At 46.5% G+C, this 18,932-nt stretch overlaps 1 protein-coding gene and 1 long non-coding RNA gene across 14 annotated transcripts in view; one reads left to right on the forward strand and one right to left on the reverse strand.

Annotated features, from left to right (window-relative positions):
* The first annotated feature begins 1,372 nt into the window (after positions 1 to 1,372).
* The window catches only part of cdc14b (cell division cycle 14B), a 28,863-nt gene continuing 11,303 nt past the window's right edge, over positions 1,373 to 18,932 (forward strand). For 12 of the 13 annotated variants that reach the window (XR_001323916.2, XR_006761753.1, XM_045706813.1 and 9 more), the window contains exons 1-2: positions 1,373 to 1,666; positions 3,921 to 4,011. Coding sequence is in view for 11 of the 13 variants with exons in the window: in XM_045706813.1 (XP_045562769.1) it covers positions 1,561 to 1,666; positions 3,921 to 4,011 (197 nt within the window). In the remaining 2 variants the exon portion in view is untranslated. Of the gene's footprint in view, positions 1,667 to 3,097; positions 3,583 to 3,920; positions 4,012 to 18,932 lie in introns of those variants that run through there. The other variant, XM_014171112.2, reaches the window with a different exon arrangement.
* LOC106585189 (uncharacterized) lies at positions 8,672 to 18,099 on the reverse strand. Its single transcript, XR_001323917.2, has 2 exons — positions 17,791 to 18,099; positions 8,672 to 9,162 (listed from the first exon to the last, which is right to left on the reverse strand). It is a non-coding gene; the product is annotated as an uncharacterized lncRNA (long non-coding RNA).

Raw genomic sequence — 18,932 nt, forward strand, 5'->3', positions numbered from 1 at the left:
AGGTCCTGATTGGTCAACAAGCTAATTTGACACGTCAAATAGTGTTATTTGACACGTCAAATTGTGTTATTTGACATGTATCTTTTTTGACACGCAAAAACCCAAATGGCGTTGCATAATTGCATGCATTGTTATCTTTTGCACACTGGCATAGAGCCGTAGAGCAGAGGTGCTTGCAGAAGTTGCACACATGGGGGGAAAAGTTTGTAGCCTAGGGTCCAGGAAATTGTGGCCTTTTATAAACTGTAGCCCTGGCTATGGAAACACAATTATCCTAATATATCATACGGGTGTATACGCTAGTCTAGTATAACACTGGTGTTACAGTATTATATCACATTAAGCATCTCCAATCCAAAATGAAATCTAGAATCGGCTTCCTATTTCGCAACAAAGCATCCTTCACTCATGCTGCCAAACATACCCTCGTAAAACTGATTATCCTACCGATCCTTGACTTCGGCGATGTCATTTACAAAATAGCCTCCAACACTCTACTCAGCAAATTGGATGCAGTCTATCACTGTGCCATCCGTTTTGTCACCTAAGCCCCATCTACTACCCACCACTGCGACCTGTATGCTCTCGTTGGCTGGCCCTCACTTGATATTCGTCGCCAAACCCACTGGTTCCAGGTCATCTATAAGTCTTTGCTAGGTAAAGCCCCGCCTTATCGCAGCTCACTGGTCACCATAGCAGCACCCACCCGTAGCACGCCCTCCAGCAGGTATATCTCACTGGTCACCCCCAAAGCCAATTCCTCCTTTGGTCGCTTTTCCTTCCAGTTCTCTGCTGCCAATGACTGGAACGAATTGCAAAAATCTCTGAAGCTGGAGACTCATATCTCCCACACTAACACTAAGCACCAGCTGGCAGAGCAGCTCACAGATCACTGCACATGTACATAGCCCATCCAACTACCTCATCCCCATACTGTTATATATTTTTTTCTCCTTTGCACCCCAATATCTCTACTTGCACATTAATCTTCTGCACATCTATCACTCCAGTCTCTATCACTCCAGTGTGTAATTGCTAAATTGTAGTTATTTCGCCACTATGGCCTATTTATTGCCTTGCCTCCTTATCTTACCTCATTTGCACACACTGTATATATACTTTTTTTCTATTGTGTTATTGACTGTACGTTTTGTTTATTCCATGTGTAACTCTGTGTTGTTGTTTGTCGCACTGCTTTGCTTTATCTTGGCCAGGTCGCAGTTGTAAATGAGAACTTGTTCTCAACTAGCCTACCTGGTTAAATAAATGGGAAATAAATAAAATAAAATAAACAGTCGAAAAGCAGCATAATAATAATAACAGTAACTACAGAGGGGCAGGCAACGTCTTACGTCACAGAAAGGGATTCAGAAACTTGCCCCGTTCACAGACGTCACCAAAGGAAAAACTGAGCAAGAGCGAACAACTGCGCTTCGGATGACACATTAGCTGGAGAGCAAGGATCAACATAATAAAGCACCGAAAACTAAAACAACCGCAGGGCAGACAGATCTCACTGTGCCATTTGGAGATGCTCGCAGTGCATGCATAAAAGCAAGAATGAAGCGCAAAAGCGAAAAGAGGCGACCTGAGTCGATGAAAAAGCGCCGTGCAGCTCAGAGAGAGGAGGCGGAGCTAAAGTCAGATATTCACATTAGTGTATCAGGTAAGAAACTGCGGATGAACCCTTCGTAGCTTGCATTGAGCGAGTTTGGAGCATAGACCGTAGGCTACGCTGGCCTTGCAGTGTCTGAATGCAGATTTTATGATTTTGCTGACTATTAGACTTCCCTGCAGCTTTTTATCTAAAATGGCGACACCATCGGTTCCTAATCATAAGCTACAGTATTGACTATGCTACATATTATGCGTTGTCAGCTACCCCAATTTATGCATTTTCATACTAGGGCGGCACACGTCAGTTATGAACAATTTCTTATTTACAATAACGGCCAAACCCGGAGGACGCTGGGCCAATTGTGCGCCGCCCTATGGGACAATCACGGCCGGTTGTGATACTGCCTGGATTCGAACCAGGTTGTCTGTAGTGACACCTTTAAAACTGAAATGCAGTGCCTTAGACCGCTGTGCCACTCGGGAGCCACGGTGTATTTATATCATGACCATGTGCATCAGAGGATGCAGAATTCCTGTTTACCCCAAAAATGAGGATAGGCTACAATACATGCATTTTGCCTGATTCAAAAGGCTGATAAAAAGGAAATTGTCTCACTTGTTATTTTTCATTGAGAATGGGCGAGCTTTTTGCACACAAACAATGGGCCTACTGTAGGCTATTTGTCAGGCTACCTCATAATGCATATTAGGCTTGTATAACCAACCAAACATTGTCGTTTTGTAATAACTTGGTAAGAAAATGTTTGCAATCAATTCAAACCGTATCGCTTATTCTAACTATCTCTCACTTGAGGACTACAGTGGAAGTGTTCTGTCAATTGGCCACGCGAATCTATTCTCCTAGCAACGGCTTGGGCATCGTTCCAATTAGAATCTCGAATGTCTTCCCAGGCAGAACTTTTAAAAAATGAGGGAATTCGATTAATATAGCCCGGGCACCTGATACGCGTGTTTTTAACAGGGTGAAAGTTGAATGCGTTCGTTTTGGAACGGGGCAACCACCCGGGCGTGAACCACGTTCAAAGTCCACGGCGAAGTCAGCTCAAATCAAAAGGGACGTAATTATGCACGATAAGTAATGAGTAGGATTCTGTGTTTTGACATGCAAAAGTGATTGCTTTTGATAAAAACGTATTATCTGCATTAGTTCTAGTTCGACAATTCAAAGATATAAGCTATTTGATGGACGGTTCACCATGTTGCATTGTTGACAACATGACCGAGTGGCTCAGATTACTGTTAGATTGAGAAGGGCGTTCCTGCCTCACCGCATTTGCCGTTTACGTCACGGGCCATGGTATGGTGCCCCGTGGTTCAACATAATAGAATCCGCCCAGTCCTGCATTCATAGAAGTAGAATGATTGGCATGCCAACCCTGCAACAGTGTCTCGTTCACCGTTTCCTTGAACCAATAACGTTGCGCGAGAGCATTACATTGTTGCAGTGGGTGGTGCTTATTATTTTATTTCAAAACTATTTTTGAGCAGAGTACGTAGCCTGTCTATGCGGCCTGTTATTTTTCGTCACTAAGCAAGTTGAGGCTTTATTTGTCATATCAGTATATTTTTTTCAACGGAGACAGACACATTTATAGACCTTGCCCAGCAAAGCATTATGCTACTTTAGAAAAATATTTGCTGCACTTTCTATTGGTTTTTGAGTGGTAGAAAATACCATATTTTGCTTTTCGATTCTGTGGGGCGTTTTAGTTTAATGGGATAAAGAAAATAGATTTTCTTTAATGCGTGTGTAGGCGATTGTGCTGGACAGTTTTTCAGACGTTTACGTTATTATTTAGGCGCGTTTATAGTAAGACTGCAGAGAAAACAAGCCGTTCAACTTGACTTGTAACTAATTCAATTTGACTTGTAACTAATTGTTGGCTAAAGTCTCTATCAGAATGACCGAGGACAATGTCACGAAAAGTATTGAAATCATTAAAGGTAAGTGCTGTTCTGGAAGCAAACCATACCTTTCCTACTGTAAATTGTTGCACTATTGATATCCGTCGGTCGAAACATTTCCGGGGGAAAGGAAATTCAAATTCAAACTGGCATGTGCCATTTGTTTTGCCCGCAAAGTGTGGCACAATTAACAAGGCATTAATTTGTAGCTAACGGTACTTTGTATGTTTGTTTGACTGTCCATAATCAAATCAAATCCATGATGAAACTCAAACAGAATATAATGCAAAATAGTTCTTTAGATCACTGCACGCCCCCTCCCCAAGACCACGACTGTGTGCCAAAAAAAGCTTTTAAAACCCCCTTCTATTTTTCAGATCAACTGTATTTCGCAGTACTGCAGCAGAAGATAAAAAGCACAGCTGACAGACATTGCTTCTGCATAGATGATGAGCTGTCATATGAAAAGTAAGTGCTTTGTATTACAGGACGTTCATAGGCCATATGAGTGATTCCTCACGAAACCAGGTGTGTAGTCATTTCTCCAATCTGTTTTGCAACAAAAACTAGCGTTTCTATTGGAAAGGTTCAGCAAACAGGCCGGACCTACCCAAATCTGTCTAATAGAAACAATCGTTTTGGTTGCAGAACTGAACGTTTTGCAACTGTTTGGAGTAATGATTATACCCCAGGACAAAAAAAAGCAGGCTGAGTTTTCCAAAAAGATTCGTAGCACTTAGGATCAACTTGCGTCCATTTAGTTTCAATGGAATGAAGATGATCTACGATGCTTTTGGGAAACCCAATCCTGGTTGTATTTGAGATTACTCATGTATTGGAGCCCTGCAAAGTGGTCACCATAGCTGGCACGGCCACAAAGTCATGAAATCAGGTTTTAAGTCTTAACCATGCTGCTAAGCCTAATCTTAAATTAAGACCAAAAAGCATATTTGTGGTTTCATGAATTTTTACAATATAGACAATGTTGACTTTGCAGCTTAACATATATTTAACATTTGTATGTAAAAGCATAATTGAGAAATAATAAATAAATGTTGGTATATTTAACATTTTGGCCTTACCCAAGCCTCCTGTGTATGACTCCCATAATGTTTCATTTGTAGGTGCTACAAAGCAAAAATATGTAATATGAAGCTTTACCGCTTGCTCTTTAATATGAGTCGTATTCATAAAAAATAAAAAATATAACATTTGTTTATGAATATTGAAACATACATATGTGTGTGTGTGTACACACACACTACCGGTCAAAATAAACACCTGTGTGTCACGAGAGTGAGAGAGAGAGAGAGGAGCTGAGGATATGTTTATCGTGGAGGTGTGTGTGCGAGCGTATATGACTGTTCCTGTCTTAAACCATACAAATTATATACTTTTACATTTGAGAAAATAAATGTTTACATGCAGTATATGCCAAGACTACAGAATGAAATGTGAAAGTGGATGGCATTTAATCTAATGTGCTATCTGATATACAGTACCAGTCAAGTTTGGACACACCTACTCATTCAAGGGTTTTTCTTTATTTTTACTATTTTCTAAATTGTAGAATAATAGTGGAGACATCAAAACTATGAAATAACACATATGGAATCATGTAGTAACCAAAAAAGTGTTAAATCAAAATACATTTTAGATTCTTCAAAGTAGCCACCCTTTGCCTTGATGACAGCTTTGCACACTCTGCATCTTCTTCAATTTAAGAATGATGGAGGCCACTATGTTCTTGGGGACCTTTTAATACTGCAGAACTGTTTTGGTACCCTTCCCCAGATCTGTGCCTCGACACAATCCTGTCTCGGAGCTTTGACCTCATGGCTTGGTTTTTGCTCTGATATCCACTTGTGAACTGTGGGACCTTATACAGTGAGGGAAAAAAGTATTTGATCCCCTGCTGATTTTGTACGTTTGCCCACTGACAAAGAAATGATTAGTCTATAATTTTAATGGTAGGTTTATTTGAACAGTGAGAGACAGAATAACAACAAAAAAATCCAGAAAAACCATGTAAAAAATGTTATGAATTAATTTGCATTTTAATGAGGGAAGTAAGTATTTCACCCCTCTGCAAAACATGACTTAGTACTTGGTGGCAAAACCCTTGTTCGCAATCAGAGGTCAGACGTTTCTTGTAGTTGGCCATCAGGTTTGCAAACATCTCAGGAGGGATTCTTTTCCACTCCTCTTTGCAGATCTTCTCCAAGTTATTAAGGTTTCGAGGCTGACGTTTGGCAACTCGAAACCTTCAGCTCCCTCCACAGATTTTCTATGGGATTAAGGTCTGGAGACTGGCTAGGCCACTCCAGGACCTTAACCTCTTACATCTAGACGTTCCGCTAGCGGAACACCTGCTCCAATATCCAATGATAGGCGTGGCGCAAATTACAAATTCCTCAAAAATCCCAAAACTTCAATTTTTCAAACATATGACTATTTTACACCATTTTAAAGACAAGACTCTCCTTTATCTAACCACACTGTCCGATTTCAAAAAGGCTTTACAGCGAAAGCAAAACATTAAATTATGTCAGCAGAGTACCCAGCCAGAAATAATCAGACACCCATTTTTCAAGCTAGCATATAATGTCACAAAAAAACAAAACCACAGCTAAATGCAGCACTAACCTTTGATGATCTTCATCAGATGACACTCCTAGGACATTATGTTATACAATACATGCATGTTTTGTTCAATCAAGTTCATATTTATATCAAAAAACAGCTTTTTACATTAGCATGTGACGTTCAGAACTAGCATTCCCACCGAACACTTCCGGGGAATTTACTAAATTACTCACGATAAACGTTCACAAAAAACATAACAATTATTTTAAGAATTATAGATACAGAACTCCTTTATGCAATCGCTATGTCCGATTTTAAAATAGCTTTTCGGTGAAAGCACATTTTGCAATATTCTGAGTAGATAGCCTGGCCATCATGGCTAGCTATTTTGACACCCACCAAGTTTGGTACTCACCTAACTCCGATTTACTATAATAAAAATTGGATTACCTTTGCTGTTCTTCATCAGAATGCACTCCCAGGACTTCTACTTCAATAACAAATGTTGGTTTGGTTCCAAATAATCCATAGTTATATCCAAATAGCGGCGTTTTGTTCGTGCGTTCAAGACACTATCCGAAGGGTGATGCGCCCGGCGCGTTTCTTGACAAAAAAATTCAAAATATTCCATTACCGTACTTCGAAGCATGTCAACCGCTGTTTAAAATCAATTTTTATGCGATTTTTCTCGTAAAAAAGCGATAATATTCCGACCGGGAGTCGTTGTTTTCGTTCAAAGACTGAAAATAAAAACATGGTGTCACCTCGTGCACGCGCCCCCAGTCTCATTGTTCTCAGATCGACCACTATCCAAATGCGCTACTGTTTTTCAGCCATGGCCTGCAAAGGCATCATTCAACATTTTGCCGCCTTCTGAGAGCCTATGGGAGCCGTAGGAAGTGTCACGTTACAGCAGAGATCCTCAGTTTTCAATAAAGAGAGTGTAGAAGGCCAAGGAATGGTCAGAGAGGGCACTTCCTGTAAGGAATCTTCTCAGGTTTTGGCCTGCCAAATGAGTTCTGTTATACTCACAGACACCATTCAAACAGTTTTTGAAACTTTGGAGTGTTTTCTATCCAAAGCTAATAATTATATGCATATTCTAGTTTCTGGGCAGGAGTAATAATCAGATTAAATCGGGTACGTTTTTTATCCGGCCATGAAAATACTGCCCCCTATCCATAACAGGTTAATGTGCTTCTTCTTGAGCCACTCCTTTGTTGCCTTGGCTGTGTGTTTTGGGTCATTGTCATGCTGGAATACCCATCCACGACCCATTTTCAATGCCTTGGCTGAGGGAAGGAGGTTCTCACCCAAGATTTGACGGTACATGGCCCTGTCCATTGTCCCTTTGATGCGGTGAAGTTGTCCTGTCCCCTTAGCAGAAAAACACCCCCAAAGCATAATGTTTCCACCTCCATGTTTGACGGTGGGGATGGTGTTCTTGGGGTCATAGGCAGCGTTCCTCCTCCTCCAAACACGGCGAGTTGAGGTGATGCCGAAGAGCTCCATTTTGGTCTCATCTGACCACAACACTTTCACCCAGTTGTCCTCTGAATCATTCAGATGTTCATTGGCAAACTTCAGGCGGGCATGTATATGTGCTTTCTTGAGCAGGGGGACCTTGCCGGCGCTGCAGGATTTCAGTCCTTCACGGCGTAGTGTGTTACCAATTGTTTTCTTGGTGACTATGGTCCCAGCTGCCTTGAGATCATTGACAAGATCCCCCCGTGTAGTTCTGGGCTGATGCCTCACCATTCTCATGATCATTGCAACTCCACGAGGTGAGATCTTGCATGGAGCCCCAGGCCGAGGGAGACTGACAGTTCTATTGTGTTTCTTCCATTTGCGAATAATCACACCAACTGTTGTCACCTTCTCACCAAGCTGCTTGGCGATGGTCTTGTAGCCCATTCCAGCCTTGTGTAGGTCTACAATCTTGTCCCTGACATCCTTGGAGAGCTCTTTGGTCTTGGCCATGGTGGAGAGTTTGGAATCTGATTGATTGATTGCTTCTGTGGACAGGTGTCTTTTATACAGGTAACAAACTGAGATTAGGAGCACTCCCTTTAAGAGTGTGCTCCAAATCTCGGCTCGTTACCTGTATAAAAGACACCTGGGAGCCAGAAATCGTTCTGATTGAGAGGGGGTCAAATATTTATTTACCTCATTGAAATGCAAATCAATTTATAACAATTTGACATGCGTTTTTCTGGATTTGTTTGTTGTTATTCTGTCTCTCACTGTTCAAATAAACCTACCATTAAAATTACAGACTGATCATTTCTTTGTCAGTGGGCAAACGTGCAAAATCAGCAGGGGATCAAATACTTTTTTCCCTCACTGTATCAAATCAAATCACATTTATTTATATAGCCATTCTTACATCAGCTGATATCTCAAAGTGCTGTACAGAAACCCAGCCTAAAACCCCAAACAGAAAGCAATGCAGGTGTAGAAGCACGGTGTCTGTATAGTGTGGCAGACCAGTGGGTTGGGTCAAAACGTTTAGACAGATCAGACACGACAGAGTAGGATTAGCTCAGTTTCAAAAGGTGTTTATTAAAATAAGTTCAAAAGAAAATAATAGGTCTTCCCAAGAGACCCTCTCCAGGATACCGTCTTCTGGGCTCTAGGTCTTGCTGTATCCTGTGGGGATCAAAAACTGAACTCCCTCCTGTTACCTCTGGTACCATCCCCAACTATACAGGAGTCCTTTCCTCCCCCAGTCTCTCCTCTGTGTGCTGCCCTTCTGGCAGCTTTATGGGACTTGTACAGCTGGTGAGCAATCAGCCCTTGATTTCTCACCAATCCCCAATCAGCCCTGGCCGGAGAGACCTGGCACGTCCAGCAGATGGAGCCATCGCCTCGTGATGTATATTCCGTCTGTCACCAGGCCTCGACGAGTCTCCCTCTGGTGGCTGACCTGCTGTACGCCCCCCCTTAGCTCTGGTCGGGGAGGGGACTGTCATCAGTGCGACATATGTCTCCCTTCTCGATAGGGCATCCGCGTTTCCATGCTTCGCCCCTGACCTGTGCACAACAGAAAAAGAGAAGCATTGAAGGGACAAGAACCACTTGGTGACCCGATCGTTTGTGTCCATTCCCCTGGCCATCCAGACCAGGGGAGCATGGCCCGTGACCAGGGTGAAGTGGGTACCTAACAGGTAATACTTGAGTGTCTAGCGCCCACTTCACCGCTAGACACTCTTTCTCAACAATAGAGTATTTTTTTCTCTCTAGGTATCAGCTTTCGGCTGATGTACATGGGGTGCTCCTCCCCATCGTGTATCTGGGATAGAACGGCCCCTAGTCCCCTATTACGTGCATCCGTCTGGACCAACATCGGCACCTGGAAATCGGGCGTTACGAGAATCAGATGGGAGCACAGCGCTTCCTTCAGGCGGCTGATTGCCGCTTCTGTCTCGTCTGTCCATTTCACTGTTTTTGGGAGGTGGGCCCTGGTTAGATTGGTGAGGGGGGAAGCTATTGCCGCAAAGTTGGGGATAAACCGGCTATAGTATCCTGCCAGTCCCGGGAAGGACTTGACCTGTGCCTTGGTGCGTGGAACGGGCCAGTCACGTACCGTGTGACCCTTCCTCTCCTGGGGCTTGACGTTCCCCGGTCCGATCAAATACCCCAGCTAATCCACCTCCTCGAACCCTAGTTTGCATTTCTTGGGGTTCGCGGTCAACCCGACTTGTCTGAGTGCGTCCAGCACCGCCTGGAGGCGCGTCAGGTGCTCTTCCCAACCTTGGCTGTGGATGAGGATATCATCCAAATAGGCCGCTGCGTACTGCTGGTGGGGTCAAAGTATTTTGTTCATCAGTTGCAGGAATCTTGGCGGGGCTCTGTGGAGACCGAACGGGAGCACCCAGTACTGACACAATCCGTCTGGTGTCAAACGCCGTCTTCTCCCAGGAGGAGGCTGCCAACGGTACCTGCCGATATCCTTTGGTCAGGTCAAAGGTGCTGATGTACCGGGCCTTTCCCAATCGGTCGATGAGCTCGTCCACTCTCGGCATGAGGTGGGCGTTGAACAAGCTTATGTCGTTCACACCCCGGAAATCATTACAGACGTGCAGGCTACCGTCGGGTTTGGGCACCAACATGATGGGGCTGCACCATGCACTGTGAGACTCTTCAACTACCCCCCCCCCATCCTCAGCATAGCCTCCACTTAATGTTTCACGGCCTTCCTTCGGGCCTCCGGAATCCGATATGGCCTCTTTCGTACCGTTTCCCCGGGTACGGATGTGGTGTTCAATGAGGGTTATGCGGCCCGGCTTCTCAGAGAACACCGCCGTGTTCCGATCGACGAGCTCCTTGAGCTCTTGCTTCTGGGCTGGGTCAAGGTCCTCATTGCTCGGGACCACCACTGGTACCGTTGGCGTCCTGGGTCCCAACCATAACACGGCCAAGGCTGTCCTCTCGTGTCACTTCTTCAACAGGTTCACGTGGTAAATCTGTTGGGGTTTCCGTCTCCCCCGGCTGCCGTAAGCGGTAATTGACAGGTTCCAGCTTCTCGATCACCTCGTATGGCCCGTGCCATGTTGCCAGGAACTTACTTTCGGCCATGGGGATTAAGACCAACACCCACCTGGAATTCTCGGGCTGGGCTCCCCGATTGTAAACCTGGGCTTGGGCGCGTTGGGCTTTCTCCATATGTTCCCTCACGACTGGCCATATGGCTGTCATCTGCTCCCTCATCTCCACGTGCTCTACCACGCTGCGTATTGGGGTTGGTTGGGCTTCCCACACCTCCTTGGCGAGGCCAGTAGGCCTCGTGGCCTCCTCCCTTAGAGGAGTTCGAAAGGGGAAAACCCAGTGGAGGACTGGGGTACTTCTCGGATTGAGAACATTAGGTAGGTTAGTAGCTGGTCCCAGTTCTTCCCATCCTGCTCGATGACCTTCCACAGCATTTGTTTGAGCATTTTTATTGAACCACTCGACGAGCCCATCCATCTGCCGGGTGGAAGACTGAGGTCCGGATCTGCAGGAGAGCACACACATCTTTCATTAGATGGGACATAAACTCAGTACCTTGGTCTGTCATGATCTCGTTCGGGATGCCCACCCGGCTAAAGAGGTGGAACAGCACACGGGGATTCCCTTGGATACCGCCGCCCGTAGGGGAATGGCCTCGGGATACCGAGTGGCATAGTCCACTATTACCAGGATGTACCGGTGTCCTCGAGCTGTTTTTACCAGGGGTCCCACTATGTCCATGGCGACGCGTTCAAAGGGCACCCCGATGATCGGTAGGGGGACCAGTGGGTTTCGGAAGTGTGCCTTTGGGGCAGTCATTTGACACTCCGGGCAGCTGCGACAGTAATCTTCCACGGCCCTCCTCATCCCGGGCCAGTGGAACCGGGCGGCGATCCATTCCCAGGTCTTCTCCATTCCCAGGTGCGCCCCCAACAGGTGGGTGTGGGCCAGCTGAAGAACGGTTCCCACGTACCGTCGGGGCAGCATCCATACCTCTCGAAGTTCCCCCTGTTGGCGCGATACCTGATACAAAAAGGTTATTCTTGATTTGGAAATGGGGGTATCACCAGTCACTCACCCCCGGAAGTAGCTGTCCATCCACCGCTATCACTTGGGCTGTGGCGGCTTTCAAGTTAGGATCCTCCCACTGGGCCGTCCCCTCAGTTGGCCCCCAGGGGGTGTCTCGACTGGCCCCTCGAAATTGAGGAGGGGGAGGCTGGGCTCTTCCTCCTGTGGTTCCCCAAGGGGGTCGGGTTCCGGCACCGACTCCGGACCCGTAGATACAGATTAATCAACCGTTTGCTTCCGGGCCGCACAGGCGATGGGTCGTCCTCGCTCTCGTCTTCGGCCGACTCGTACCTTCTTCCTCAGCTCGTGCCCCCACAGGGCCGCAAACAGTGGACAATCTTGTCCCACTAGGAGAGGTACCGGCAACTCGGGTACTGCACCCACCATCATCTGGCAGTTCCCTTGTTTGCTTCACGATGTTGGCCCATACGGTTGGATACCGCTTTGTCCATTTCCTGTGTTCACGGGGACACATCTCCCTACCACGTTAGGTATCCTGGTTCAGCAGGCTCGTGGTTACGAGGGTAACCATACTTCCGGAGTCTAATAGAGCTTCCGTGTCGTGTCCGTCAACCTTCACTGGGACCATGGGTGCAGTTGATTCGTAGTGTGCCCAACAGGAGGTGACGTAGTTCACTGTGTGACCCACCTCGCCTCCGGGGCTTGCTAATGGCATCGACTCCTCTCGAGCCGGGCAATTCCAGGCAATGTGCCCCCGGGCGCCACACTCAAAACACCTCCTTTGGTCTCCATCTACCTGGGGTCGTCGGTGGCGGGTCGGCCCTACCCCAGCCGTCTCTCCACAGGTGGGGCCGGCCCTGCTGTCCTTCGGGCTGTCCTTCCGACTCCTCGAACGGGCCGCCGACTCGGCCCGGCTCCCACTCAGCAGGGCCTGAGTGTTCTGATGCGTCTCCACAGCTTCCAGGAGGCCCGCCGAGGTCTGGGGCGCGCGTAGACTCGCTGCCCTCTTCATGCCGTGGGGTAGTGCCGTAGCAAGCGATCCAGGACCACTTTGCCCAGGATAGAGAGGGTGGATACGTCGGTTAGGAGCCATCCCCTGGTGACGCGCAGTAGGTCGCTCATCTGGGCTCGGGAGGATGCGTCGGCTACAAACCTCCAGTCGTGGAATAGTTGAGCCCGATTGGCCAGGCTGTACCCTTAGCTGCTGAGTATCTCCCGTTTTGAGTCCGTCGTAGTTAGCTGCCTGTTCATTGTTCAGGTCCCAATACGCCTTTTGGGTATTCCCAGAGAGGAACGGGGTCAGCAGACTGGCCCACTTCTGCCTTGGCCATCCTTCCCGTAGTGCTGCCCATTCAAACGTACAGAGGTAGGTTTCGATGTCGTCATCTTCTGTTAGCTTGATTAAAAACTTATTTGGATGTGATTCAGTAGACGCTCCTCCTTGTAGCTTCCTGATTTCCTCAATGAGGCGGACATTTTGTAGCCTGTTATGAGAATTTTGTTCTCAATGTTCATAAACTGAACTTCAATTAAAATACTTAGTCTACAATCCTGAATTTGTAAGGTTCTGGTTGAATAACACAGACAGGGTCCCAGTTTACAATAGTCCAAAATGTTTATTCACGAGGGCGCTCTGAAGTCCATTGTACAGAGACACCATTATATACCAGGCTCCGTATTTACGCACACACATACACACAAACATTAAGGCCCCAGATCTCTTAACACTGTAGATCATTACCCAGCCAACAGTTTCATTCCTCTGAGATTAGGAAACCTTGAGGGGACTCCCTCTCATATCTTAAACCCTCAGAGTTCAAGCTAGGGCAGGTCAACCACAGTTTAACAGTTCTTGGTGTTTACTTAAACACACAGACACACATTCTTCTCTTATCCTAGTCCAACCTCGTTAGACTTATGCTTAACCCTTTAGTTACTCATTCTACATGCTAAATAGACCATATCCCTAATAGTTAAGTCTCAGGGTAGAATTATTTAATCATTACATTCAAACATATAAATCCCTTAACATAGCCGTTCCTCCAGCGTTCGTTCCTGAACCGCTTGTTGGGCCCGGATGAACTGAGCTATCAACTCGTCCATGCTCATGCTGCGTAAACGTCAACCCTGATCTGACCACGTTATCAGAATGCCCGCATTCTCCACCACTTGTGGCAGACCAGGGGTTTTGTTCAAAATGTTTACACAGATCAGACAGAGTAGGATTAGCTCAGTTTCAAAAGTGTTTTTTAAAATAATAGTCCAAAAGAAAAGAATGGGTTTCCCCCAAGAGACCCTCTCCAGTATACCGTCTTCTGGGTCTTGCTGTATCCTGTGGGGATCAAAAATTGAACTCCCTCCTGTTACCTCTGGTACCATCCCCAACTATACAGGAGTCCTCTCCTCTGTGTGCTGCCCTTCTGGCAGCTTTATGGGACTTGTACAGCTGGTGAGCAATCAGCCCTTGATTACTCACAAATCCCCAATCAGCCCCAATTAGTCCTTGCCGGAGAGCCCATCGAGACCTGGTACGTCCAGCAGATGGAGCCATCGCCTCGTGATGTATACTCCGTCTGTCATCAGGCCTCGACGAGTCTCCCCCTGGTGGCTGACCTGCTGTGCGCCACAATAGATAGGTGTGTGCTGTCATGTCTTTGCTATGCCGGATTAAGTGATATGACATGCTATTCTATAAAATCATTTCTCTGTAATTAATATTACAATGTCGGGGCACCACGAATATTAGAAAGTCAGGGCACCACGAAATAATGTTTATAGAGCTGTTATCTTCCGAATAAACTCTTAAAGACCTGGTAATCTTTTACATCAATAGCGGTCAATTCTTAATCGTCACCTTATTGAGTCTCATCTGAAGTCGTAGAATTCTTGGTTATCTTCACGAACCCTGGCTAACAAGCTGAATCAGCAATACAAAATTTGGTTTAATTATTAATTTACTAAATACCTAAATAATCACACAGAATTACATTTTTTACATTTTACATTTTAGTCATTTAGCAGACGCTCTTATCCAGAGCGACTTACAAATTGGTGCATTCACCTATAATATCCAGTGGAACAACCACTTTACAATAGTGCATCTAAATCTTTTAAGGGGGGGGTTAGAAGGATTACTTTATCCTATCCCAGGTATTCCTTGAAGAGGTGGGGTTTCAAGTGTCTCCGGAAGGTGGTGATTGACTCCGCTGTCCTGGCGTCGTGAGGGAGCTTGTTCCACCATTGGGGTGCCAGAGCAGCGAACAGTTTTGACTGGGCTGAGCGGGAACTGTGCTTCCTCAGAGGTAGGGGGCCAGCAGGCCAGAGGTGGATGAACGCAGTGCCCTCGTTTGGGTGTAGGGCCTGATCAGAGCCTGAAGGTACGGAGGTGCCGTTCCCCTCACAGCTCCGTAGGCAAGCACCATGGTCTTGTAGCGGATGCGAGCTTCGACTGGAAGCCAGTGGAGAGAGCGGAGGAGCGGGGTGACGTGAGAGAACTTGGGAAGGTTGAACACCAGACGGGCTGCGGCGTTCTGGATGAGTTGTAGGGGTTTAATGGCACAGGCAGGGAGCCCAGCCAACACCGAGTTGCAATAATCCAGACGGGAGATGACAAGTGCCTGGATTAGGACCTGCGCCGCTTCCTGTGTGAGGCAGGGTCGTACTCTGCGAATGTTGTAGAGCATGAACCTACAGGATCGGGTCACCGCCTTGATGTTGGTGGAGAACGACAGGGTGTTGTCCAGGGTCACAGCAAGGCTCTTAGCACTCTGGGAGGAGGACACAAGGGAGTTGTCAACCGTGATGGCGAGATCATGGAACGGGCAGTCCTTCCCCGGGAGGAAGAGCAGCTCCGTCTTGCCGAGGTTCAGCTTGAGGTGGTGATCTGTCATCCACACTGATATGTCTGCCAGACATGCAGAGATGCGATTCGCCACCTGGTTGTCAGAAGGGGGAAAGGAGAAGATTAATTGTGTGTCATCTGCATAGCAATGATATGAGAGACCATGTGAGGATATGACAGAGCCAAGTGACTTGGTGTATAGCGAGAATAGGAGTGGGCCAAGAACAGAGCCCTGGGGGACACCAGTGGTGAGAGCACGTGGTGCGGAGACAGATTCTCGCCACGCCACCTGGTAGGAGCGACCTGTCAGGTAGGACGCAATCCAAGCGTGCGCGGTGCCGGAGATGCCCAGCTCGGAGAGGGTGGAGAGGAGGATCTGATGGTTCACGGTATCAAAGGCAGCAGATAGGTCTAGAAGGATGAGAGCAGAGGAGAGAGAGTTAGCTTTAGCAGTGCGGAGAGCCTCCGTGACACAGAGAAGAGCAGTCTCAGTTGAATGCCCAGTCTTGAAACCTGACTGATTAGGATCAAGAAGGTCATTCTGAGAGAAATAGCAAGAGAGCTGGCCAAGGACGTTGCGTTCAAGAGTTTTGGAGAGAGAGGAAAGAAGGGATACTGGTCTGTAGTTGTTGACATCGGAGGGATCGAGTGTAGGTTTTTTCAGAAGGGGTGCAACTCTCGCTCTCTTGAAGACGGAAGGGACGTAGCCAGCGGTCAAGGATGCGTTGATGAGCGAGGTGAGGTAGGGGAGAAGGTCTCCGGAAATGGTCTGGAGAAGAGAGGAGGGGATAGGGTCAAGTGGGCAGGTTGTTGGGCGGCCGGCCGTCACAAGACGCGAGATTTCATCTGGAGAGAGAGGGCAGAAAGAGGTCAAAGCACAGGGTAGGGCAGTGTGAGCAGGACCAGCAGTGTCGTTTGACTTAGCAAACGAGGATCGGATGTCGTCAACCTTCTTTTCAAAATGGTTGACGAAGTCATCCGCAGAGAGGGAGGAGGGGGGGGAGGAGGATTCAGGAGGGAGGAGAAGGTAGCAAAGAGCTTCCTAGGGTTAGAGGCAGATGCTTGGAGTTTAGAGTGGTAGAAAGTGGCTTTAGCAGCAGAGACAGAAGAGGAAAATGTAGAGAGGAGGGAGTGAAAGGATGCCAGGTCCGCAGGAAGGTGAGAGGGTGAGGTCGAAAGAGGAGAGGAGTGGAAAGAAGGAGGCAGAGAGGAATGAGTCGAAGGTAGACGTGGGGAGGTTAAAGTCACCCAGAACTGTGAGAGGTGAGCCATCCTCAGGAAAGGAACTTATCAAGGCGTCAAGCTCATTGATGAACTCTCCAAGGGAACCTGGAGGGCGATAAATGATAAGGATGTTAAGCTTGAAAGGGCTGGTAACTGTGACAGCATGGAATTCAAATGAGGAGATAGACAGATGGGTCAGGGGAGAAAGAGAGAATGTCCACTTGGGAGAGATGAGGATTCCAGTGCCACCACCCCGCTGGCTCGATGCTCTAGGGGTATGCGAGAACACGTAGTCAGACGAGGAGAGAGCAGTAGGAGTAGCAGTGTTATCTGTGGTGATCCATGTTTCCGTCAGCGCCAGGAAGTCTAGGGACTGGAGGGTAGCATAGGCTGAGATGAACTCAGCCTTGTTGGCCGCAGTTCCAGAGGCTGCCGGAGACCTGGAACTCCACGTGGGTCGTGCGCGCTGGGACCACCAGGTTAGAGTGGCAGCGGCCACGCGGTGTGGAGCGTTTGTATGGCCTGTGCAGAGGAGAGAGAACAGGGATAGGCAGACACATAGTAGACAAGCTACAGAAGAGGCTACGCTAATGCAAGTGAGATTGGAGTGACAAGTGGACTACACGTCTCGAATGTTCAGGAAGTTAAGCTTACGTTGCAAAAATGTTATTGACTAAGATGATACAGTACTGCTGGCTGGTGGAGTAGGCTAGCTAGCAGTGGCTGCGTTGTTGACTTTGAACGTGTAGCTGGCAAGGTAACCTCGGTAGTTTCAGTACTACACCTTGTCATGATACAAAGCAACTTTGTAGCTAGCTAGCTAACATAACACTAATCAAGACGTTCCTTGTAGTGTATTTAGTTTCAACAATGCTGCTGTCGGTAATAGTTGGCTAGGTTAGGAAAAATGGCGTCGCGGGGGACGGAAATAGCTGGCTAGCTAACCTCGATGGCTGGCTAGCTAACAATTATCAATTAACAATTATCAAGCTATGTAAAGCTATGCTATCGTAAATACAGAGTCTTGTGCATTCTAAATAACCGCCCATTTGGAAAAGGAAAATGCAAGGAATATTTACTCTGAGCTGTGCTTCAATAGGTTGGTCGTAGATGGAAGGGATCTTCCTGTCCTCTGAAGAATGTATGGTAGAACGGATGCGTTGTAGTAACGTCTTGTGTTTGGTAGAAGAGATACTTTGTCCTTCCCTTCCTAGCCCACGTTTACAGCTGCTGCTTCTCACTCAACGGCTAGGAGGTATCACTTCTTTAGTGAATAAGAGTTCAAAGTTCATACCAAGTTGCCATACTTTAAGCTCACGCTGAAGTTGGTTTAGTTCTGTAGATTAGGCCTTTTAACGTATGCACCGTCGTCCTCACGTCCTCGGGAACACAAATGTTAATTTTTCTTAAAGGGCTTATATAGTGGTGGAGAGAAGGGCGTGTTTCATAGTTTACAACCAATGTCTGTTCACATGGACACTGAGTTGAGCCTAGTTCACTTATGAAAAACAATTCTCTCATTTAGAAGCTAAAATTACATTTAGTCTTTTCACAAATAGTTTCATATTTAAACATTTAAATTGCACAACAATTCCATGTGAATCTGATAAACTGTATCTTGGAAAGTCTACACATTCAAGTTATGTCATCCTATCATCAGTAATAATGTCTCAGATGACAACTGATCTGATATCATATTCTTTAAGTACCAATGCATATTTTCAACTGGTTGGATTACCGAAATATGGTTCTGGTCCCAACCCTTTTGATGTTTTCAGACTCTCTATGTTAACAAACGGCTTTCCAAGAGTAACTCTGTAGTGTAGTGTAGTGAGAGAGAGAGAGACATAAACCTGGCCAACTACATGACAGTGCCCTTCCAAATCATGTCCAATCAATTTGAATTTACCACAGGTGGACTCAAATTAAGTTGTAGAAACATCTCAAGGATGATCAATGGAAACAGGATGCACCAGAGCTCAATTTCGAGTCTCTTAGCAAAAGGTCTGAATACTTATGTAAATAAGGTATTTATGTTTTTATTTGTAATAAATGTGCAAATATTTCTAAAAACCTGTTCACTTTGTCATTATGGGGTATTGTGTGTAGATTGAGGGACACTTTTTTTGTTGTTGACATTTTAGAATAGGGATGTAACGTAACAAAATGCGGAAAACATCAAGGTGTCTGAATACTTTCTGAATGCACTGTAAGTGTTGAA

Source organism: Salmo salar, chromosome ssa24 (genome assembly GCF_905237065.1).
Source record: "Salmo salar chromosome ssa24, Ssal_v3.1, whole genome shotgun sequence".
Taxonomy (NCBI): domain Eukaryota; kingdom Metazoa; phylum Chordata; class Actinopteri; order Salmoniformes; family Salmonidae; genus Salmo; species Salmo salar.